General features: G+C 48.6%; 3 protein-coding genes across 3 annotated transcripts in view; 1 reads left to right on the top strand and 2 right to left on the bottom strand.

Moving 5' to 3' along the window:
* Pura (Puratrophin-1-like) overlaps positions 1-7,161 on the bottom strand; it is a 49,928-nt gene extending 42,767 nt beyond the window's left edge. Inside the window, exon 1 of the mRNA XM_033381486.1 lies at positions 7,009-7,161. Coding sequence (XP_033237377.1) covers positions 7,009-7,146 — 138 coding nt within the window. The 5' untranslated portion in view covers positions 7,147-7,161. The remainder of the gene's footprint in view (positions 1-7,008) is intronic.
* Positions 7,162-14,187: 7,026 nt separating this feature from the next.
* t-Grip84 (testis-specific gamma-tubulin ring protein 84) lies at positions 14,188-16,704 on the top strand. The gene is made up of 2 exons (XM_001353219.2): positions 14,188-14,203; positions 14,261-16,704. The coding sequence occupies exon 2, from the start codon at positions 14,289-14,291 to the stop codon at positions 16,371-16,373; it is 2,085 nt and encodes a 694-aa protein (XP_001353255.2). The 5' UTR covers positions 14,188-14,203; positions 14,261-14,288; the 3' UTR covers positions 16,374-16,704.
* A 1,498-nt stretch (positions 16,705-18,202) lies between these two features.
* Positions 18,203-22,094, bottom strand: mmm (missing minor mitochondria). The gene is made up of 6 exons (XM_001353218.4): positions 21,758-22,094; positions 21,030-21,694; positions 20,802-20,967; positions 19,453-20,738; positions 19,009-19,387; positions 18,203-18,950 (listed from the first exon to the last, which is right to left on the bottom strand). The coding sequence occupies exons 1-6, from the start codon at positions 22,003-22,005 to the stop codon at positions 18,278-18,280; spliced, it is 3,417 nt and encodes a 1,138-aa protein (XP_001353254.3). The 5' UTR covers positions 22,006-22,094; the 3' UTR covers positions 18,203-18,277.
* Positions 22,095-24,211: the final 2,117 nt, after the last annotated feature.

Below are 24,211 nucleotides of genomic sequence, written 5' to 3'. Positions count from 1 at the left end.
GCGTTGGCTGTTGGTGCGTGAGGAGTCTTGGGCAGTGGGTCGTCGGTCTGTTGCTTCTGCTGCTGCTGCTGCTAGCCCGCTGTTCAAATTATGGCCGCGCCATCAAAAGGAAATCGAAAATGTTGCACTAGTTGTTCGGGCAGAGCGACAAGCCATTAAAGGAAGGTCGAAACCAAAGCGCAACCTTGGGGCAATCCGATTTGGACCACTCTTCCACTTCAGCGTCTGGGCAGACCACTCTCTCACGCATCTACAGTTTCACCTAACGCCACAGCAGTGACCCACATCCACATCGGACATCGGACATCGGACATCGGGCTCTCATCCCATACCATTCCAATACCATCGCATCCATCGCATTCAATCCACTCGTAAATCACAGAAGAAGCGGCAGAAAACAAGATTGGAAATTAATTTTTATGCATCTCTTGTCACATTTGTGTTAATCAAAACATTATGACTGCGTTTTCTTTTATTAATTGGACAACCACCTCCGTCTCCATCTCTAGGCAGGCAGGGAACAGCTCCAGCAGCAGCACCAACAGCAGAAGCATACATTACCCGAGGAGCAACACCTGTGCCAGTGCCTGTGCCAGTGCCAGTGCCAGTGCCAGTGCCAGTGGCTCTGCCTTGCTGCCCACCAAACAAATTAAATTTATTGCGTGTGATTTTGATAGCAGAGAGAGAGAGACAGTCGAAAGACAGGCCACAGAGATACACACAGAAATATTGCGTCAGTAACTAATTTGTTAGACGGCGGTACGAGTATAACGGGGCGCCAGATCCCCCAACACCAGCTCCAGCTCCAGCTCCAGCTCCAAGACCAAGTGCACCTCCATCCGAAGATCTGAAGCGGGGGAGGATCTGTCCACGTAGGTAGTGAAAATTGCGTTTGCCACAGACACAGCCACAGCCACAGATACAGACTTCTTTGAGAGAGTGCGACCATAGAGAAGGCTCCCCATCTGTGTGCAGAAAAGCCCCACCGTGCCACCAAGAAATGCGTGTGTGCGGCACGGCACGGCGTGGCGTGGGTGGCTGCTGCAACTGCTCCCAAATTAAGTGACAGCCCAGCCACGAAATTGAAAATGACTGTGAATGCGTGTCGTTAATGGGTTTGATGGTGGCATGGCCTAACCCCTGCACCATAGACCATGGACCATGGACCACGGACCACGGACCATCCATCGAAAGAGAAACTGTTTTTTGGGGGGCGACTTGCAGCGGCAGCAACGGGAAAAGCCATTTGCATACACGAAAAATGTTGGAGAAAAATAGCAAAACATAAACGAAATTATAATTGAACAAGACGGAAAAATGAATTCTCATTTGCTAAAGCGATTAAGGCGATTAAAGCGATTACATTTTACAGATGTACGAGGGACGAGAGACGGCGACGAGAGACGGAGACGAGTAGTTTTTGGTAGAGAAAACAATTTTTAATCAAAAAGATACTCTTCATTGAAGGGAGGGGGAGACTGAGAAGGACTTAAGACTACGGATCGGTTAGGTCATCCATGAAGAGAGTGTCGCGCCACTTGCGACGCTTCGCCTTGAGCTCCTCAGCGGTCCTCTCGTCCTGCTGCTCCTGGAAGTCCACCCAACTAATCTGAACATCGAACAGACCGCGGTGGGGCAGCAGCGTCGGCCCCTGGAGCCCCTGAAATCCCGCCAGGGTCTGGGGCCTGGGCACGTGGGGGATGGCCGAAATCCCCTCCAGGACTCGTCGCTTCCAGAATGCCTTCACCAGCGGCAGCGGCGGACGGTCCGGGATGCAGCTGTTCCTCACGTGGAGGCCGAAGCGGGGTCCGCAGGCGGAGGCGTTCAACGCTGAGAGGAGGACCCTCCGGACGGGAAGTCCTCCGAGTGAGCGGCAGTTGTTTGACATTCTCCCCGATTCGAATGGGTCTTTAGATGAAAGTTTTCTTTTGTTTCGAGGACATCGAAAATTTAGCCAAAAAAAAATAGTTTTGAATAGTTTTGTGTTATATATTTTTGTGCTGCTTTTTCAGTTTTTGTGTGTTTTCTTTGAGTTGTTCAGTTTAAGTGAAGTACATTTATATATTGAGGTTTTGGGAATATTCTGAGGTGCTTTCTCCGACACATTTGATTCCAGTTTCGAGCAAATAAAGTTACTGCTTTTACGGTACTATCGGCGATCTTCGTGCTTTAGAGGAATAGAAATTCCGCACCGAAAGAATTGTTTTTGCACTTCCGGCTAGTATTTTCGCACTGTACTGTACTTTTAGTGTGACCGTTTACTTTATTTTAAGCGAAGCGCTGAGTCCCTTTTGCTTTTGTGAACTGAAAGGACAATGCAAATTCCCAAATCCTTAAATGTAAGGCTTCTTCTCCAAATTTCAGTCTGGAAGTCGCTGTGAAATGGAAACTCCCACGAATTTTCTCAAGAACTCCCTGATATTATAAGTTGTAAGCTATGGATTCTATCTATTGCAATTTCCATTTCAGAAACTCTCACTATTGTTGTGCAACAATTAACCATTCCCATGGCTGTTTGAAAATGACAGGCACTGTGGTTTGACCTTGGGGGTAGCCACAGATTTAGCTTGGACTCTGATTTTCAGAATTTTCAGAAATTGAAGGAAGAGAAGGAAGACTTAAGGAAGACTTTGGCGAGACCTGTTTCGCGCGGGTGCTTTTTGTTTGTTTTTTCGATTAGCAAATGTTTCCTGTGACTCCTGGGGTTGCATGATGCATGGTCCGTTCGTTATTCAATCACTTGGATATCAGTAGGGGTACTCCAGTTGTTGGCATTCGCCTGCGTTGACAGTTGCATTTCCCGCCCATTAACGAAATGCGATAGTGCCGGCAATAACCAAAGGAAAAATACTCGAGATTTCGGTGTGGTACGAGAAAAAACAAAAAAAAAAAAACAAACTGAAAGCCAATGTCGATAGTGATGTTGCAGTTGCAACAGTTGCTGCCACTGCCGCTGCCGCTGCTGCTGTTGCTGTTGCAGACATGGTAAAAAGTTGTCCATTGATGGGGAGACCTGCAGCATGGAGCCGGAGCCGGAGACGGAGACGGAGACGGAGACGGAGCCTGGCACCTTTTGGACCACCAAACGAGCGAGCGCCAACGGACGACTGTCGGATGAGTGTCTGCTGCTGCCGCTGCTGCCCCGCATTTCAGATACATTTTGATAATAACAGTCCCCACCACCATTGGGGGGTGGGGAAGGAGATGCAATAATTCAACGTAAAGTGTTAAAATGTCGATATTAATTGTAGACTAACTAACTTTAGTGGCAGCGACTACTACCAGTGCCAGTGCCAGTGCCAGTGCGAGGCAGTAGTGGTCCAAGTACCCCCCTATCGGTCCGCATTTAAATAAATTGCGATTATGGTGGCAAATGTGGCAGCCCCGAACCTCTGGGGATCCCCTTGAGTGTGGCACTTGGTGGTGCCTCCTTTGGTGGCTTGGTGGTTTGTGCCGCTAATAATATTTATCAGTGGCTCTCATTTGTTGCCCCGGACACTGGAGAGCAAGGAGGACACGAGGAGGCGCAATCGATGGCCAATAAACCGCAAAAAACCAAAAAAAAATAACCAAAACCAAATCGATGGCTAATTGCGCTGCCTGTTGCCTGTTGCTCCCTGTTGCCTGCTGCTCCCTGTTGCCTGTTAACTTGGCCAGTAGCTGGTTTCTTGGCCACTTGGATGGTCTGGAGGCTCGTTGGGATCGCAGTGTGCATCCGCTCGTCAGTTTTCGTTTTCGGTTTTCGGTTTTCCACATTGTTTTGTGTGGCACATGCATATTTATTTATTTATTTATTTATTTATCTCCGTAGTAGCTCTGGAAATCATGCAAAACAAACAGCAAAAAATGCTGCGACATGCAACAAAATCACACGACGACGAGCGGCTTTCAAATCGAATCTCCCCCCAAAAAAAGCTGTTAAATGCAGTTGAAGAGCGATTTTTACAGCCGCCCCCCCTCCCTTCGAGTCGACCACGCACCAAACAGCAGAGAAAATGTGAAGGAAAATGCAATGGAGAGTCACAGAGACGGAGGGACACACAAAAAAGAGCGACAGAGATAGATTCATGGAAAATCTATTTAATATTTTCCCGCGCGCACTCACGCACGACGTGGGAATTTTCGTTCGAGACTTTGAGTCTTCGAGTCGTCCCTCGTCCCTCGTCCCCGTCTTCGTCTCTGTCTGTGTCTCCATCTCCATCTTCATCTGTGGACTGCGTTTTGCTTTCTGCGAGATGGATGGATGTATCTTGAAGTTTGGCATGCAAAAACGACCGAAACATTGAACCTTTCATAGGCTTGGGGAAGAGATATCCGTAGATATCCACAGCTGATATCGGGAAATGGGTTTCTCGCTATCCGAATGATCTGATCTTTGAACCCAAAAGGAAGGAAGGAAGGAAGTACGACGGAACCCCAGGGAATGGATGTGGCAAGAGGAACTTTTTGAAAATGAGAGGATACGGATCATCATCGGTGGCATTAAATGCCACATGTGCACCATTTGATCCCACCAATCCGATCCCATAACTGTTGAGGCTTTGAATTGCAGCTCCTTCCTCTGTGGGCTGCATAGCTGTTTCTTTTTTGGCCTTCAATAAACAGAAACAGAAGAGATCATACATTTACGAGACATGCTCGGACCTGACGACCAATGCGACGGAGCCCTCCGTCGCCTGCGGACCCCGCTTCGGCCTCCACGTGAGGAACAGCTGCAGTCCGGACCGTCCACCGCTGCCGCTGGTGAAGGCATTCTGGAAGCGACGAATCCTGGAGGGGATTTCGGCCATCCCCCACGTGCCCAGGCCCCAGACCCTGGCGGGATTTCAGGGGCTCCAGGGGCCGACGCTGCTGCCCCACCGCGGTCTGTTCGATGTTCAGATTAGTTGGGTGGACTTCCAGGAGCAGCAGGACGAGAGGACCGCTGAGGAGCTCAAGGCGAAGCGTCGCAAGTGGCGCGACACTCTCTTCATGGATGACCTAACCGATCCGTAGTCTCAAGTCCTTCCCATTCTCTCCCTCCCTTCAATAAAGAGTATCTTTTTGATTAAAAATTGTTTTCTCTACCAAAAACTACTCGTCTCTCGTCTCCGTCTCTCGTCTCCGTCTCTCGTCTCCTTCTCTCGTCGCCGTCTCTCGTCTCCGTCTCTCGTCGCCGCCTCTCGTCCGTTCCGTACATCTGTAAAATGTAATCGCTTTAATCGCCTTAATCGCTTTAGCAAATGAGAATTCATTTTTCCGTCTTGTTCAATTATAATTTCGTTTATGTTTTGCTATTTTTCTCCAACATTTTTCGTGTATGCAAATGGCTTTTCCCGTTGCTGCCGCTGCCGTCCCCCAAAAAGAGTTTCTCTTCCGATTCATGGCCGTGAAGAGAAAACCTCTATTGCATTAAATATAATTAGGATACAAGAACCACAATAGATGGCCCAAGAGAGCAACTTCCTTTCTGGGTTGTGCCAACAGGAAGTGCGCTCCACATAAATCTGTGGAGCCTGAAACACCCCACATTTGATGCGAGGGGAATCTGTTCCGCAGAAACCTGTTGCCTGACAATAAATTCCCAAAACCGAAAAACCAAAAAACTTTCCCCGACTTTGGATCTCAAACTTCCTTCCTTCCCTTAGCGAAATATGGAATGCTGCAACGTTTAATCACAAATCAACTTTCACGCCCCCCAACAAAAATACGAACTCCCCCTTGGATCTCTTTTTGAGCGCTCACTTAAAGGTAAAGCCTTTAAGCTTTAGGCCACATTAATCCACAATTACTTTTGTGGCCAAGAGAGGAGAAAAATGACTCAATTTAAATCAATAACGAGGTGGAACGTTGTGAGTTGCTGCGGACACCGCAACTCTACGGTTATACCCGATACTAAGTCAGTATGGCTCTCCTCCGGCAGACGCCGCTAATATTAAACGACACGACAAAGAGTGCGTGCGAGAGAGACAGAAAATCAGTCTGAGCGTGACGTCGGGCGCTGCGTAACCACTGCAAATTGATTTGTTCCTTTTGGCTATAAAAGTGATCTGATCTGATCCAGATTCAGCAATCTGATAGATATGGTCATTATCTATGATTCTGATTTTTAGTTTTCTCGAATCTGCAATATTGTGGATGCAACAGATTTTCGTCCTTTGTGGGGGCGGATGGGGGTGGGACGAAATTCTGAGATATACGTTTTATAGTGACATCTTAAAGGAGTGTGTGTACCAAATTTGGTTACTCTAGCCTTAATAGTCTCTGAGATTTGTGGTTGCCTCAGATTTTCGTCCTTTGCGGGGGCGGAAGGGGGTGTGGCGAAATTTGGACAGGAAACGGTCAAGGTCCGATATCACAGGAGTGTGGATACCAAATTTGGTTGTTCTGGCTTTTATAGGTTCTGAGATCCTTGAACTCATATTTTGCAATTGGCAAAACCGACCATGAAACCTGTGTGTTAGAGTGAGACAGAGCGAGAAAGAGTGAAATTGTTTTCGTGATTCTGGCTGTAATAATAATACGATCTGGTTCAGATTTTGCACTCTAGAAGATATAGTCATCTTCTACGATTCTGCGTTTTTAGTTTTCTCGTATCGTCAAAATTGTGGATGCCACAGATTTTCGCCCTTTGTGGGGGCGGAAGTGGGCGGGGCAAAGTTTTGAAATATTTTTGGAGCAGTGACATATCACAGAAGTCTGGATCCAAAACATCGTTGCTCTAGCTCTTATAGTCTTTGAGCATTAGGCGCTGAAGGGGACGGACAGACGGACGGACGGACAGACGGACAGACGGACAGACGGACAGACAGACATGGCTCAATCGACTCGGCTATTGATGCTGATCAAGAATATATATACTTTATAGGGTCGGAAACGATTCCTTCTGGACGTTACACACATCCACTTTTACCACAAATCTAATATACCCCAATACTCATTTTGAGTATCGGGTATAAAAACAAAAGGGCGCAAGGGAAAACGTGCGCCCCCAATGGTTGCAAGGGAGAGGCTGAAGAAAAAACCCACCGTCCGAATGGCCGCATATTCGTACGACGAATGCCAGATCAATGTCGAATGTTGCTGCTGTTGCTGCTGCTGCTGCGTATTGTAGTGGAGGCGACGAGCGTATTGCCTCATGAATATTTTCCAGATTACATAAGCCATGGCCTCCTCCTTGAAGATCGATGCAGCGGGGCAGACTACTCCTCCGCCGTCTCCTCCCTGAAGATCGAGGGGCAGCAGCGGGGCAGCACTAGCGGCGTCCGATGCACATGCAAATTATATGCGTGCCAGGAAACTGCCGGCGGTGGTGGTGCCGCCAATCCATCGATGCATCGACATCCGAAAGACAGAGAGAGAGAGAGAGAGAGAGGGAGATGCTGGAGGACTGGCGAATTGGCGGATGGAGAGTCCCCCTTTTTCGAATGCGTTGCGTTTATTGTTTTCATAAATAAGGAAAATCTCTTCGAAAATTTGTCGGTTTACATTATTATTATTATTATTATTACGAGTATTACGATTCCTCCTCTGCTCTGCTCTGCTACTCTGCTCTGTGGCTGCAACAACAAAAGACTCACGAGAGAGACTGAGATTCACTTCATTTTTCACTTTGAACAAAACGAAAATCCACAAAAAAAAACAACACCAACAAAATCGGGGGAAGGCACATACAAAAGGAAGGCACTGTGTCTCTCCCTGCTGTCTCGTGGTTTGGGCTTTTGGTTGATTTTTGTGTATTATTTTTAATATTTATTTACATTTTGTTTGCATTTTGTTTCATTTTTTTTTTTGTATTTTTTTTTGCATAACGCGCACAGGTCACGACGGAAATCGTTGGCTGGCAATTTATCAATACATAGTTGTACTCCACTGTACTCTGGCACTCCACTGCACCGCACCGCACCGCACCGAACTGTACTGTACTGTACTGCCGATGGGGGCCTAAAGGTACCAGCCAGATTCAGATTCAGAGTTGGACTTTCGAGAGGTCCCAGACGAGGTCCAGAGACAGTCCAGAGCGGGCGCCCAAGAAATCCAAAAACAAACTGAAAAAAAAGCGCGCACAAAATTTCGTTCAGTTTTTCCGTTGGATTTTCCTTTCAGTTTTTTTTTTTCCTTTTTTACTTAGGCCTGCGTTTGCGGCAAGCGCTTTGTGGCAACTAAATTGAAATGAGTTTCAGCGTATGGGCGAGGGTGTAACTCATAGATACAGATACAGATACACCTATGCAACACAGGGAGAGAGACCCATCCCATTCCCATTTGCACGTCACAGCCATTTGCAGGCTTCAATGATTTTTCCTCCATGCGTGCGAAACGCTTTGAATGAATGTCGATATTTGGCTCCCACTTCCCCCCACCTACCAGCCCCCACCGCTCTTCTGTGACTCAACGAACGCTTCGATTGAATGGACTTGGACGGCCCGGTACGGCAGGGTACGCTCTCGTGGATCATCATCGATGGCAACAGCAAACACCACACCCACAATTATCGCTTGATTTTGTGGGATATCAACGCTTGGACATACGGTTTGTGGCAAGAACTCTTAGTTCCTTAAATTCCTTAAGAGTCTTCAAGAAAAAGAACGACCATTCGCAAAACAGAACTCAACTTTTTTCTCATTTAAAGTGTTTCTGTTTTTCGCAAGTTCTGTTTTAATTTAAAGTTGGAAAACTAGCAGAACTCCTACAAAAGATCGAAATAGATTTTGGAGAAAATCTAGCGAAATACTCATCAAAATTGGGAAAATACTGATCGATAAGAAAGATCAAATGATCTGGTCTTTACTTTGAGGTAGGAACAACTTTCCTCAAAATTCGAGTGGATATATGTACGTAGTCCTTTAGAGCAGATTATACTCTTAAAGGGCACATCACTCTTCGACTTTTTATGAACAAAAAATTTCCCGTACAGTTTTCGTTAGTCGCTTGTTTGACGTGTCGTGTCGTGTCGTGTCGTATCGTGGGGAGGTCTGTTTTATGCACACTTTGCCATTGCTATTGTTGCTATTGTGTGTGCCGTTTCCCAGTTCCCCCAAGTCCCCCACAAATTGTGGAATATAAAGCATTGAGACATCTGTGCAACAAACTTCTGCCTTGAACTTGGTGGCATGTTCTCTCATTTATGGTACCACATACATACATACATACATACATACGAGTATGCTTTATGGATATATGGTATATGGCGTTGCGTTCCTCGTAGTTTTTGCTACTTTGTCGGTGGCTCAGTTTATGCTTTTCGTACAGGCATTTGTTTACGGCTACTTCAAACTTCGACACAAAAAACACACACACACACACACAGACACTGAAACAGGGTTCAGCAAAAGCGCTAACGAGGGAAGACCATCGGGGGAGCTATGGGGGTCCTTTCGAAGAGGTTTCGATAGTCGGGAACATGCGATCCGTTGAGTGTTGTTTATTCTGCTTTCAGTTTCATAAATCTGGAAGTTTGAGTGGGAACCTGAGAATAAACATTTGTCCAGCGGATAAACAATAGCTCTGGGAGGAACAGACAGCCAAACAGACTGCCAGACAGACATCCAACGAGTGCCATAAATATAAACATTAAGTGCCCTCCTTCCTCTTCCCCTTCCTCTCCCTCTCCCCACCACCCTCTCGCCATATTTTCATTTGTAATAAGAACATTATGCCCGGTACTGTTCTGTTTCGTGGGACAATAAATAAATCAATTTGTGATTAAGACTATTAATATTTCCGCTTGCCAGCGAATCAATTAAAATCAATTAATTTACTAGATTAATGCACAACCCATGCACATGAGTGAATCATGCCACAGTCGTGTTTGTGATTAATATCGGAACCCATTCGTGAGGGCTTTAATTGAGGGTCAACGAGGGGGTTGGCTCAAGAGGGTTGGAGCGGTACACTCTCCGTTCATCAAGGGAGAACCTCTGCTCTGCTCAATTCTTGGGTATTTGGTAATTCTTTATTTCTGATCTGGCAGCCAAGGATTAGTGATCATTAGGAAACCCGCATCAATTTAATATATTATGTTTTGATGGGCAACAAATACTTTCAGGGCTAAGCCCCTGCCATTTGTGGCGTGGCAATAGATTGGCTCATATCTGTTGACTGTATTAGAAAACTCTTTGATATGCACTAGGCATACACCGCATTCCCCCGTCATTACCCTTCCCTTGCCCGCGCTACGTGCCCTGGCAGCCTAAGATCCGCATAGCAATACACAAAAATTTCGAAATCGCACAACAAATAATTGCCAAAAATCAACGGAAGAGTCAACTTTCATAAAAATTGATTTGCTCCTCCCCCACCCCCACCCAACCGACCGGCTGTTAGTGGGAATTGATTACAGGGCTGCAAAATGTGGCTAAATGGTAAATGTTTTCCAAACTGACAGCCATAATCGCTCAACGCCAACTAGTTTGAAAGAGGGATGAAGGGAGCTAGAAGCAGAACCAAGCCTATGTCTCCCTCAGGTCGATGGACACACCTTCCCGGCTGGAGGGGTGTTTATGGGGTGGTTTTGGATGTGCCGTAGCATAAGCGGAAACGGAACAAAGCCTCAGACATACCCCACATTCCATCCTGCGGATTTGGGGCTGATGGGGCTTTTGGCGTCTGATGGAGAAATTATCGCGAGTCACGCAAATGCAAAAGTTTTCTAACCCTTCTGGTGGCTTTGGCGGCGCCCCCGATTACCAGGAAATACAAAATTAGCCAAGAATTGCGGCAAAAGCCACCGAAATTATTGCCTTTAATTGAATTTGCAGGCAGACACTGAAACACTGAATGATTTTTAATTGAATTCCGGCTAAAAATGTTCCCTAAAATCTAAAGAATATGGGGATGACGTGACCCACTTGGGACCCACAATTGGAACCGCCCTAGGAAACCCGCCACGCAATACTCACGCGACTGCGGCGACGCGCCAGGCGCTTTTTAATCCACTTGAGCGCCCCCTGGCGACGGCGCGTAAAGGACATGCTGCAGGGCTGCCAGATGTGGAGGACGAGCAGCAGAAGGCGGTGCAGCCAGACTCCGACCTGCTGGCGCGTGGGCAGCGGCAGCTCGTCGAACATTAAGCGAGCGAAAACACTACTCGACCGAAGGGGGGGGCGGGGGCACCGCGGCAGGCAATTAACATAACACTTTTTATTGGGGGGAACAGAACTTCTCCTGGGAATCGGCAGCGAAAATGTTTACTGCGGAATTTCACTTTTCACTAGATCCACTTTCGAGCTGGCTAGGGGGGCGGGGAGGCGTGTGTTCCCTGCTGCCGGTACGCGGACGTTGTTTCTTCAGTTGCGTTTGCGTTTGTTGGTTGTTTGAATGAGAATGCGGCCGCGTTTGTCGCCGCTGCTACGGCGAAGGCGACGACGGTGATGGCAGCGCTAGTAACACGGGGAGAGACACAAAGAGAGAGAGAGAGAGACTCACGTCGAGGCCGGCACTGAGGCTCAAGCTGAGACTGAGACTGAGAGTGCTGCACTTGCGATTGTCACCCAATGATACTCCATTGATACCCTGTCAGGAGCTATTATGATTCTGAAGAGGGGTTGCAAGTATGAGATGTACATATGTGTGTAGATATGTTTTGTTTTATATATTCTTACAACAGCTCTGCCAAAGCAGATAAAAATTGTACCACACCTGCCTTACGGACCATTAGTCAGCAAGGGTATCAAGTCCATCGGCTTGGGTACCCTCTTTTTCTTCTGTCGCCCGAGCGCTTTGTTTACACATAATTTTTGTGGCTAGCGTGCGTGTGGTTGACTGCAAAACTACATAAATAATGCAATAAACCGAACAAAAAACCGAAACTGAAAAATCGAAGCACAAAACGGGGCTTTTTTTGCAGTCAAAGCACATCGCGCACTTTAACGCCGGCCCGGCTTGGCCCTCCTGCTCGCCGCGCCCTCTCCATCACGTTCACTGATGGCTCACGCTGCCGCTGCAAACGTCGCTGCCCAAAAACTCTAGCCTAGCTGTGCACTAAATTTGATTGTCGGCAGCGTCAAACAGTAACGGCATCTACTAGCAGCAGTGGCCGTGGGGCGCGGCAGAGGCAGCGGCAGAAAGCGATAGCAAAAGCAATAGTCGGTGAAGGCGAAGGTGTTGGTACTCGTATCGTACTCGCACAGTGGTCGCTGAAAGAGAAAAAATATATGTATTTTGGGTTGGGGGTTTTCAATAAGTTACATAAATCATTTCAACCATCGATACAGTTCTAAAGAGCATAATCATTTCCCTACTCTAACATTCGTACATATGTATGTATGTTCCGAATTTTCATCAATCCATTCCACTCTCTTTTAAATCAATCCCACTGTTCCTTTAACATGCATGTGGGTGAGCGAAGAAGAGCAAGTGCAAGCGCCGTTATTCTACTGTAAAGCAAATGCTCTTGCTTTTATTAAAGAGAAGGAGAGGAAGCAGCGACACAAACAGAAGCAGAGACAAAAGCCCACGTCGGATTAATGTTGTTGTTGGTGTTGCCGCCTGTCAGCGTTGTTATTTACTCGCTCGCGTTGCCAATGCAATTTGTTGCTTCTTTCGTTGCTGCTTCTGTTACTGCTGTATTACGGTTATTTATTTATTTATGTTAATGTTTCTGCTGCCGACGACGGCGTCGCTGCAGCTGCAGAAGCTGACGCTGCATTTGCATTGTTTAGAATGAGAACGAGAAAACGAGAGAGAACCACCAGAAACAGCGGCTAACACGACAAGTAAAACTCACGCGACAAAAGCCCATAAATAAAGAGAGAGACGTCTAACTTCGGTAGCAAAGCTTTCGATACCCTTCTACATGCATAGAATGTTTACACATGTACATACATATGTACATATATGGTAGCTGTAGGATACGTTCCGATCTTGCGGGTTACGAATTATGTCTTATTATTTTTACCAAAATGCTTCAAAGCTTCGCCAACATCTGATCAAAATAATACCTCAGACAGGAGAGGGTATAAAAAGTGCTCACATATGGTAGCTGATTCCCTGTACGGTATTTTCGTATATGAGTTCTCCCATGATACACTGAGAAAACGAGAAAGTTGTCGGAGAGTTCGCTTGCAATTTCGAGATCTTTCCCATTGCAGAGAAATTGATGAAAAATTCTCAGCACGTTCGTTCAGCTACATATGTATGTACATATGTATGTACATATGTTTCCCTTTGATGGACAGCTAGCTGTTCGGCTGATCCCCCTCCAGGTCCCATATTCATTTGTGGCACCTGTGAAGCAGATGTCGCCAATCAGTACGATGGAATACTCATGAATTTTGATGCTCATTCATGGAAAACAAAGGTAAGGCACGTCAAACCTTCTGCCTGGCACGGCTGGTGGGAGAAATAAAAAATATATGTAGTTACCATATTCGTAAGCTGGTAATCGGAATTACTAGGAACAATGAATGAGAATCAGTACCGTACCACTATTATCGCAGTAAATTGAGACCAATGAGAACTTAATATCAAAGAGGACTTGGGATATCTACATACATTTGTACATACGCAGATCTTTGCCTCAGAGAAATCTAGAATGGGAAAAAAAATATGTATGGTCTTCATGCTCTTGTGTTTTGTTTTTTCGCTTAATCTTAATCTCCATTTCATTTACGAGATTCGCGCTTTACACGGTTCTTTGCTCTTCTACATATGCTTATCTCAGCAAGAACAACAACAATGCCCAAACTCTTCCTCTCAGAAAATGCTAAAGGGAATTGCGAAAGGGATACTTGCTGCGTAGTTTCTGGTTTTTTATACCCGATACTCAAAATGAGTATTGGTGGTGGTTAAAATGGATGTGTGTAACGTCCAGAAGGAATCTTTTTCGACCCCATAAATTATATATATTCTTGATCAGCATCAATACCCGAGTCGATTGAGACCTGTCGATCTGTCTGTCCGTCCCTATCGGCGCCTAGTGCTCAAAGACTATAAGAGCTAGAGCAACGACATTTTATATCCGTACTTCTGTGATATGAAACTGTTACAAGAATATTTCAAAACTTCGCCCCACCCACTTCCGCCCCCACAAAAGGCGAAAATCTGTGGAATCCACAATATTGAAGATACGAGAAAATCATAGAGAATGACCATATTTATCTATATAATGACTAAGTAACTTAAAGATGCCCTTATTTTCAATACATCTGAAATTCAGATGCTGAATGTAAGGATCTGTGTAGCTTTCCTATAAATATCATTTTATTTTTGTAGTAAAAACGAAGTAAGTTTTCATTATATCCCTGACTTGTCACTGACTTGTATCACTATCTAACGGCAGACGATAGACTTACGTTTATATATTGATAATGGATTCCGTCAATCTGAATAAAAGCTTTAAAGAGACCGTACGTCAGGTCCTCAGCAAAGAGGAGCTAGAGAAGGAGGGGCGAAAGATACATGAGGTTAGGAGCATTCCCAAGTCGGATTTGTGGACCTTTGAGAGTGTGGGTGGTTTCTTTATGCCCACAGAGGAAATTTCCAAGTTGCCACTGGATCGCCAGGAGCAGCTGCTGATTCGCAACCTAATCTACGCCTTCTCGGGCGTACCCTCGTCGCACATAAAGCCGGAGGCGACCATCAAACAGATCGCAACGATGCAGCAATCGGGCCTGCCCAATGTGCGCTTTAAGATCGATGAGGGGTTCAACAGTACCATTAGAACGCTGGGCAACTATTTGCTGCCCTTGGTCGGCCACTTCATCAGTGTCCAGAACTTCATTGAGACCACTAACATGACTCCAAGGAGCGGACGCACCAGTCTGGCCCTGGCCGCCGCCTTGAACGACAAAATGCAGCAGTACTACGACCTGCAGGCGACGATGGAGACGGAGATGCAGCAACGGAAGCTCTTTTTAAAGGATCTGGTGCGGCAGCTTCGTCCCTGGGTCGGCATCCTGAAGGTGTTTAGCTCGATGGTCACCAGTGCCCGCGGCAAGAAAACCAGCGCCCAGATTCTCAGCGATATAAATGAGATCTATGAGAAGCTGAAGCCAAGCGATCTGGAGCTGAAGGAGCTTTTGGAAAAGATCCTGAACTCCGTCAGCAGCGTCTACATGAAGATCGTACAACTGTGGACCCAAAAAGGCATCATCTACGACTTGCAGCACGAGTTCTTTGTCGAGGACTCGGAGCGCTCCAATTCCATGAGCAGCACCCTCCTGGCCCCGGAACAGTGCTGTCACGCCTACTGGGAGAATCGCTACACCCTGCTGCCGGAGCGCCTGCCAGATTTCCTGAACCCCCTGGCTGCGGAGATATTCCATGCCGGCAAGTACCTCAACATCCTGCGGCAGTGCAACGTGAAGCTAACGCTGATGCAGACTCCACTCAACTACAATCCCAAGGAACAGGGCCATGTGGAGATCATTCGGAGCAGCTACGAACTGCCGGGCAAGAAGCTGCTGGATTACCTGAAAACGGAGCACCACCTGGAGTGGCATCTGGGCAATCTGCACGGCTACTTCTTGCTTCAGAACCAGGAATTCGCGGAGGCACTGCTGGCCAACTACCAGGAGCATATGCAGAGAGGCGTGGACCGCATGATTCCGGAGACGCTGCAGAGTCTGCTCATGGAGACGCTGCAGATAATCGACGATCCCTTCAAGGACCTGATGCGCTGCCAGCTAAAGGACCGCGATGTGGCCTCCCAGCTGCAGAAGCTGGTGAACCGCGAACATGGAGAGGCGGACAAAAACGAGGGGAACACCAGCAACACCACCAGCGACGACGATGGAGATCCTTTCGGTAGGTTCACTCTCTACGGCTACGAGGCCTTTGCCCTGCGCTACGAGCCCAAGTGGCCGCTCAGCTTCGTCCTTCACTCGGAGCCCCTGCAGAAAATGCAACTTCTGCAGCGCGTTATCTTGTTTCTGCGCTACGTGCAGCGTCAGTTGCAGGCCCTGTGGCAAGCCCCGCCTGAGGGCACTATCCCCATCTCGCAGAGCACTCGCTCCGAAGCCCTGCGCCAACGCATGCTGGACATCATGATCAACCTGGAGCAGTACATCACCCAGGACATTGCGGAGCCGCGCTGGGAGATGCTCATCGTAGTGGCGGACAAGGCCCAGCACATCGACGATCTGGTCGAGCGGCTCTCCATCACCCTGGAGGAGTGTCTGCGCCTGGGCCTCCTCTCGGGAGCCATTGCCTTTGTGCGCTCCCTATTCACGCTCGGCCAGGTGTGCCTCAACTTCAGCAGCTTCGCCGAGACCCCGCTCAGTGACGAGCAGGCCTTCGACGACGGCGTGGCCGAGTACGAAACTGAGTTTGACAGCCTCCTGAAAAGCATCCTGGATCTGGTGCGGGAGCTGGCCAACTCCACCAGCAGCACCGCAGAGGATGAGCGTGAGTCCTGTCAGCAGTTGCTGCTACGCCTGGAGGCCTACAATTAGCGTTTTGTTTTTCGTTCCAAATTTATTTTCGTTTCGTTTAATGTTTTCTTTACGGACCACAGAAGCATGTCACACCAGCACTCCATGATCTGTTGGTCAATCTCCGCACCAACCCTTGCCAAATTATCCGTCCAACCAAATTTGTAATGTGCGCCCAAACCCGAAATCCATTGAAAACGAAACCGAACCTTAGGCACCCTATGATGTTCACACTAAATTCTCCCAATTGTTCGGCTATTATGATCTCACTTTTGGTCCCATACAAAAATCTGTGTCACTTTTTAGACTGCCTGTAATTTCAATAAATTGTCCGTAAAGATAAATATCCGTAGATTTAGTATCTGCCTGAATTTACGGATATACAAATATAACTATTAGCAAGTGGCATTTATAATTTATTTTATATACAATTTGTAGAGGCTGCTAGGATTTTCCTGAGTTTAAGGGAGATCATTGCATTGCATCAAAGACTATAAAATTACGAAGATAATGATACTGTACGACTGTTTCTGCCGACTTTGGCTACAACTTTCGACTCCCCCCTTTGATTTCCTTCTCCAAATTAGTATATCATTTATTCCTAAGTATATTTCTTTATGAATTTGGGTTTATGTGCAACTTAGAAACTCGAAGCATTTAATCTTGATCTTTAGCTACAGTTTAGAGCAAAAGAACCCCCATATTCTGAGGGGTCCAGCAGAGTCCTAGTGTAAACACAGCACAATACTCGGCACCTGCAATGCGAGTGCGCTTTTGGATCGCTTTTGGCCCCATTGTTCGCCGGCTGCCGCTCACAATGGGCGTGAATAATCGATATATGTGTGGTGTGGTGTGTGGTTAATTCCTGGGCAGTCGCGGCGCACACCGGCGGCTGCTTATGCCTCGTCACGGTGGGGGCACGGCAAGTAGGGGGCGCGTGCAACGAAATGCAGCGATTTGCATAGGATCGTAAATAATTTTAAATGGCGGTAAACAGATTTTGATGCAGTCTCCGCGGCACTGCCTGCCGACTGTCTGTCTGCCTGCCAATTTGAATTCAAAGGCCAATTGTTATGTAAATGCACCTTGCCTCAGTTGCAGACGCACGCAATGCGAGGCAAGCCGAGCTGCATGAAATTTGTAATAATAAATAAAAGGAAAAATGCGAAATGCGAAATGCGAACCAACGTACCATCGAGAGAGTCTGTCCAGAAATCACTTAATACTTATCGCTTTAAGGACAACAGGTGGTCCAGGTCCAGGTCCAGGTCTCGGTCCCGAGCCCCAGCCACAGCCACAGCCATAGTCGCGGCTATAGCCAAGACCGATGATGATGCAACAGTTTGTGGCCAATAATAATGCACTCGAAATTATGGTAAAGTTCAGATACATTGCTTCCGAAATGTATATGATTATCTGCTTGCGAAAATGATGGACTGCCCGCAGTCCATTTGCCTTTTACTCCACTTGTACGGATACTCCAATCCACTCCACTCCCCTCCACCACCCGATCAGAGGTTTAGCCAGAGAGCCAGGCTACACTTATGTGTCTGGTGGTACGATGACCAGTCGTGGGAAATCCACCAGTGAATGCGCCACCGCTGATGATGGGGTACATGAATGGGGGGCAGGTTCATTAAACCCATGGCACGCCCTGCAGATGACTTCATTTGTGTGTTGCGGCTAGAAATGCCATAAACTTGAACCCTCCTCAGCCAGCAGTTGGTTTATAAAGCGGAAGCGCGGCTTCAGGGTTCACTAGGCCCCCGAATTTTACGAGACTTTTGGCAAAACAAACAAAAGCCAATCAAGCGAGACGGCAGGGGTTCAGGGTTCATCAGTTGGCTAAGTGAAGGTTAACTAAGAGAACATTTATTAACATTTTGGAATAATTATAATACTTCTGGTAAGCAAAAGGAAGATCGTTACACATCGTCCGATTGATGACTTTTCGATAGAGTATCCGCGTTGGACAGTATTGCATCAATAGTATCCGATGGAATATCACTTGGACGTTCAAGTGCTTCAGCACTCGGACGCCCCGATTCCGGGCGCGTGGTGTACAGGAACTCATAGCCAAAGTTGCACTCGTAGATCTCCATGTTCTTGACCTTCTCCTGGTACCAGAGCAGCCGTTCAGTGTTGCCGCCCAGGGCCTGATCGAGCAGCTTGCGACGCTGACGGCCCCGCTCCAGGAACTCTATGTAGTCGATGGGCTTGAATTCGTTGAACATGTTAAGGATCTCGAAGGAGTTCTCGCACACCCGCTCATACGATTCGGCCATCTCCATTTCGCGCTTGATGCGCTCCTGGATCATCTCGCTGCGCTGCATGTCTGGCACTTCGGCGGGCAGGATGCGGGAACGGATCGTGTTGATCTCGCTGTCCAGCGTGGATAGAAGCTTCACATGCGACTCCTTCTTGGCTGCCTCGTAGCTTAGTTGCTCCTTCTGCAGGGCCGTCTCGCGGGCCAGCTTCTCGGGATCCATCTGCTTGCGCGACATCAGGATGGTCATCATGCGGTTGAGATTCAGCTCGTCCCAGAGGACAGCCATGCGCTCGTTGTAGGCCAATCCCTGGGTTGGTTTGCTGTTGTCACTGCAGGGGGATTCAGTTGAGGGGCAAAGGACATTATGGACCATTATGTCGTACTCACGCGTTTTCCTCTTCATCTTCCGCCTGTCGTTTGCGGGTGTTCAGCTGCTCCTCCCGCTCGATGCGCTCCATCTCCTTGCGCGTCTCCTCCTCGGCCTCGCGCTTCGCCTCGATGATGTCCTTGTTGAGCTCGTAGTACTTCTGCTCCCACGCCTGTATTCCAGTCTTGCGACGTTCCTCCTTGAGCACATAGTTCATCAGCTTCTGCAGTTCGTTGTCCAGGGGCACATCGAAGCTGTGCGGCAGCTTCACCATTCGAATGCTACTGTTGTAGTCCCCGATGCCGAGGATCTTGTAGGGCAGCGAGGGTCGGTGCTCGGTGATGCCAGTGATAATGCCGCCGCCCAGGATCTCGATCAGACAGGCATCATCGTCGCGAGCTTGGGGATTGTTTCGCTTTTGTAAATTCCTCGCAATAAGCCCCTCGAGAAAGAGATCAGCTTACCCAGAATATCCCACGCCTCGAGTATCCCATCGATGCGGGTTATATAGAGGACGGCGGGACGCGTCTCGCTCCAGGCAACGGCTGTGAGATCGCAGGGTCGCTTCCGCCAGAAGATCGCCGAATGGGGATAGTCCTCCTTCCACAAGGCGAACACATTGCGCCCGATGGAGACGAAGAGCTCCGGATAAAAGGGATTCTTGCGGACAGACACCACGGGACCATCATGCACCATCGCAAATTGCACCGAACAGTTGACAATCTCCTTGGGATCGGAGTCCGCGTACATGCCCAGCCATTCGACGCGACTAATGTGCCCATAGAACGTGGACAGGATCATGGTCTGCCTTAGGGTTGGCGGATTCTTGGCCACCAGCGTTGTGGGATAATTGGCAGGGCTCTCCATGATCATCTTGGGCGGTGGAGTGCGAATCGAGAACACCGAGCTGTCCGCTATGATCCCCGTCAGTGGTTCATTGAAGTAGAGATTGTAGGTGGGCTTCACCGTCTGCGACTTGATGGACGACTCGCTCTGGGTCAGCTCCTTGGGCAGCAGACGTGTCCGCATTTTGTCCTTGTCCTGCTTGGAGCTCGGGTCCAGATTCCAGAAGCTGACGGTGCCATCAAAGGCGCAGGTAACGAAGAACTTGTGCTGAACGCGTGTGTCCGGATCGGTGTACACCTTGCCAAAGTTGTTCATGTAAAACTGATTGCCCAGCCAATAGAATCCAGTGATGGCGCCCTTGGGAGAGTTCTCCAGCGGCGAGATGGTGGCCGGGGCAACTATCACATCCTCGTCCAGATCTATGGTCCAATTGAGAAAGTCCCCGATCATTGTGCGGTATTTGGCCTGGGCGGCCGACAGGTATTCCTCCTCATCCAAGCGTTCACAACGTCCCTGCAGATCCCATATGACCACCTGTCCGTTCTTGCAGCCGCCCAGCAGTAGATCCCCATTGAAGGGACAGAAGGCCAGTGACGTCGTCTCGATTGGCGCCTCAAACTCCAGCTTGTAGTTCAGATTATCAGCAAAGCTCCACAGCAGCACGGGATTCGGCTGCAGGACCGCCTGCTGCACCCAGTCCACCTGATTGGTGGCCACCTTGACGGTGGCCGGAGTACTGAAAGCATACGATACCGCGATCAATCCGGAGAGGCGCGGGTACCAGTCGTGGCCAGCCACAAAGCGCTTGTTGCTCTTCGAGATGTTGGCAAAGCAGATGAACTCCTGAAGGTACTGATTGGTGTACTGCACCACCTGCTTGTTCGATATGAGCATATAGTCATCGCTAAGAAGCATAAGACAATTCTATAGATGGGTAAAGAAGAGAGATCTGTGAGGATTTACCCACCGATAGCTGTCGATCCGGTTGAAGTCGAGTGTGTTGAGCAGCAGCTTGATTTGATCGGACATTTCGGGTGGCGGCTTCACCGGCACCTCCTGAACTTCTGCAGGACTTATGGGCTTCGGCAGCTTACCCTCTTCCTCCTCCACATCGGTGTCGTCCAGCTCGAGATCTGGTGGCAGCACAGAGATTATCAAATCGAAGTTGAAGGGAGATGAAAAGCGATGCACTTGCCGCTTTCATCGATCTCGTAGAGATACTGCGACCAGGCGTTCGAGGGGAATGTGGGATTCGTCTGCTGCTCGCGATGGATGAGCGCCGGGGCGGACTGAACGGCGACGGTAATCCGACGACGGGTGACATTTTCGAACTTGATGTTCTCGTTGGGCAGCAGCTCGATGACGCCGTCGCGCACATCTCGCGCCATGCGGTAGTCGAAGGCCACATGCTTGGGCTCCTGGATGGGGTACACGCTCTGGATCTCGACGTCGATGGGCTCGTCCTTGAAGTGCTCCACCAGGACGATCATCTCGTTCTCGGTGCCCTGGCTCACCCAGCGGCGGGGCTTCTTGCGCAGGCGCCGCTGCATCCGCCAGCGCTCAAAGGCCTCCATGTTCTGAATGATGCCCATGGCCGTCTTGGTATCCTTGGGGCTGGCAAAGAAGATGAAGGGATCGCCCTCCGGTGGGTCCTCCACGGACTCAGTGAGTAAGGGACAGAAGCCGATCAGCACGTAGTTTTCCTGGTTGAAGTTCTTGAACAGCTTCATCAGATCCATCACGTTCTCCAGCTCCTCGAACAGAATGTCCCGCAGATCCTTGTACTTAACCTGCTTCCAGGGGAACTCCTGCGTGACATTGACACCCACTTCAATATGCATGCCCTTCTGAACGTTATCTCTGCGAAAAGGAAGGGATTGAGTGAGCGGATGGGGTGAGCGCATCAATCATCTTTCGACTCACGAGACCATGACCTTCTGGCAGCTGGGCAGCGAGAGGAGCGTGCGCCAGGACTCGTGGATATTGTACAGCTGGCGTAGATCGCTCACCACCTCCTCATCGGAGTCGGGCTCTATGAACTTCTTGAGATATGGCGCTTTGGGCTTTGTCGTGAGGGGCGCCTCCACTATGCTCCCCGGTGCACCCCCCTCCGGGTCCGGGGGTGTCATGCCCCCCTCTATATCCACTTCGGTACCAGAACCAGTCTCCATTATCAAATGCTGTCGAAAGTGCTCGTTCACACCGATTTGTTTTTGGCTCCAATGTTTTCTCTACTGACAAATATAAACTGAAAACCCAGATACTGTTATGGCAATACGATTTGTACTACTGGGGCATGCGCAGGGTAGGCGGTGTGTCTGCACTGAGAGAAAATTTGTTCAAAATTTGACAAAAGCTGGAAAAGATGTAATTTTGCCTATCATAGCAGGATAAATTAACCTATTTGCAGTGGGACTTTCATTCTACCATTTTTAGTTTCTGTATAGTTAGAAAAAATAACAAAAGTGTTCCTGTGACTGCCTTTCTTACCCTCTCCCAGTGCGGCTTAGCAATTAAGGGTGGGTTTTTATATCAGACATGTACCAAAAGAGAGCGCATCCCTCGTTTTATCTTTATTTGCGTTTCAGGGAAGCTTCATAGTTGGACTCCTGGCAAGTCCCAATATTGTATATACGAAAGCTTTGGTTTTCTCACTGTAGATTCTGCAGTTTTATATGTCCTTCGAGAGAAGATGTACCACCAGAGCGAAGGATGAAAAGGGGACTTTTGCTTAGGTTTATTTTTCTAAACTTTGTACATATATTTTTTCCTCAGTGTCATTTCTCCGGTTAAGGTTTTGTTGAATTTCTCTCCATGACGATCCCCTCCCTCCCTTGGCCCCTTGGCTCCGTGGCAACTGTGCCTTGAACGCACAAAAACAGAATTAAGTTGAAACATTTTCACTCATTTACATGCATCCGAATGGCCGACTCCGACTCCTGGCCAATTTTTCCGCAACAATTTTGAGTGGGTGATTGCCTTGTTGTGGAGCTGTCTGTTGGAGCTGGAGCTGGAGCTGCAGCTCCGGACTTCGACTTCGCCTTCGCCTCTGAAGCTGTGGCTGTGGCTGAGGCTGAGGCCTGTCTTCGATGTCGTTGTCGTTGGGGATGTTGGAGGCAGCAGCCAGCCGCATTTCACATCATTATCTCTGACCAAATACGGAACTATGCGCAAAAAACGCAATTGTGTGTCACTCACGGGGGCTTCAAAAAACCGAATCCGAGCAGCATGCAGCAGGCCGAAAAAACGTATAAAACTCTGGCAAGAAATATGTGTTTCTTGTGTGATCTGTGGCAGCAGCAGCCAGCAGCCAGCAGCACCAGTTGTTGTCCGAGTCCCAGTGCCAGTGCCAGTGCCAGTGCCAGTTCCTGACCCTGCCATCCGTCTCCCGCTTGTTGCAGAGATCGGTTCAGAGATCGGTTCAACAAACGCCACAATGGAAAGTCTCCTGGCGAGAGGAGTCCCGTCTCAGTCTCAGTCTCTCTCTCTGTTGACGAACGCACTACGCAATCGAAATCGAAAGTTCTCTGATGGACAGCAGCTGCGACGGCAGCAGCAGCAGCAGAGTCAATGCACTGCGCACCGCGCAGTGGCATGCCACCGTGGATGAGTGGCACACATTTAATGGATGCACGTCGCTCACTTTCATTCTGGGCGGCGGCGTCAGCGTCAGCGTCTGCCCAGCCAGAGCTCAACTTTCGATTTTAAATGCAATTTATGCACCTGTCACTCAGTCCACTGATAACTTGCAACTTGCAACTCCGATTAGCCACACCAGGCTATTGTGTGCCTCCTCTGCCGCTGACGCTGCCGCCTCCGGATACGATACTTGCGGTGGCAAGTCGCAAGAGCAGCCACTGCCACTGCCACTGCCGCCGCCGCCACAAAAGCAAATAAATCACTGGACAAATTGTTGACAAAACATTTCGTAATTTAAATAAAAGAAAAACGCGACAACGTTGCTGCCGATAGTCGCCCCAGCCGCTGCCAGCCGATAGTTGGTGGCATGCAACAAATGCAGCACAGACCCGATCGAACCACACAGGCTCCACAACAACTTCCTCATCCGTCCAGCCGTCCAGCCTTCCATTTGTCCCAGGCACAGGCCCAGGCATAGGCCCCACAACAATGACGACAGCCAGCGCCACAGCCAGAGCCACAGCCAACGACAACGACGCCTCTCGGGGGCAGGCTGATAATTTTCTGATTGTGCCCCTCATATGTGCCTCTCTGTGTATGAGTGTTTCCGAGGTGCAACAGCAGCAGCAGCAGCAGCAAGAGCAACAGCAGTGGCAGTGGCAGCTCCCCCCTTGACCTTATTGACAACGTTGCAACGTACAGATGGCAGAAAAGGAAAGGTTAAGTCATCAACTCGAA

The sequence above is a fragment of the Drosophila pseudoobscura genome, chromosome X (assembly GCF_009870125.1).
Source record: "Drosophila pseudoobscura strain MV-25-SWS-2005 chromosome X, UCI_Dpse_MV25, whole genome shotgun sequence".
In the NCBI taxonomy this organism is placed as follows: domain Eukaryota; kingdom Metazoa; phylum Arthropoda; class Insecta; order Diptera; family Drosophilidae; genus Drosophila; species Drosophila pseudoobscura.
This window is presented reverse-complemented; position numbering and strand designations above follow the sequence as displayed.

What these genes read in the sequence shown, in the direction of transcription:
- t-Grip84 (XM_001353219.2), top strand. Translation starts at nt 14,289, where the DNA reads ATGGATTCCGTCAATCTGAATAAAAGCTTTAAAGAGACCGTACGTCAG.
- mmm (XM_001353218.4), bottom strand. Translation starts at nt 22,005, where the DNA reads ATGGAGACTGGTTCTGGTACCGAAGTGGATATAGAGGGGGGCATGACA. An exon ending in AACCGGATCGACAGCTATCG is followed by an intron (nt 20,739 to 20,801) that starts GTGGGTAAATCC and finishes TATGCTTCTTAG; the next exon opens with CGATGACTATATGCTCATAT. An exon ending in GAAGATGAAGAGGAAAACGC is followed by an intron (nt 18,951 to 19,008) that starts GTGAGTACGACA and finishes ATCCCCCTGCAG; the next exon opens with TGACAACAGCAAACCAACCC.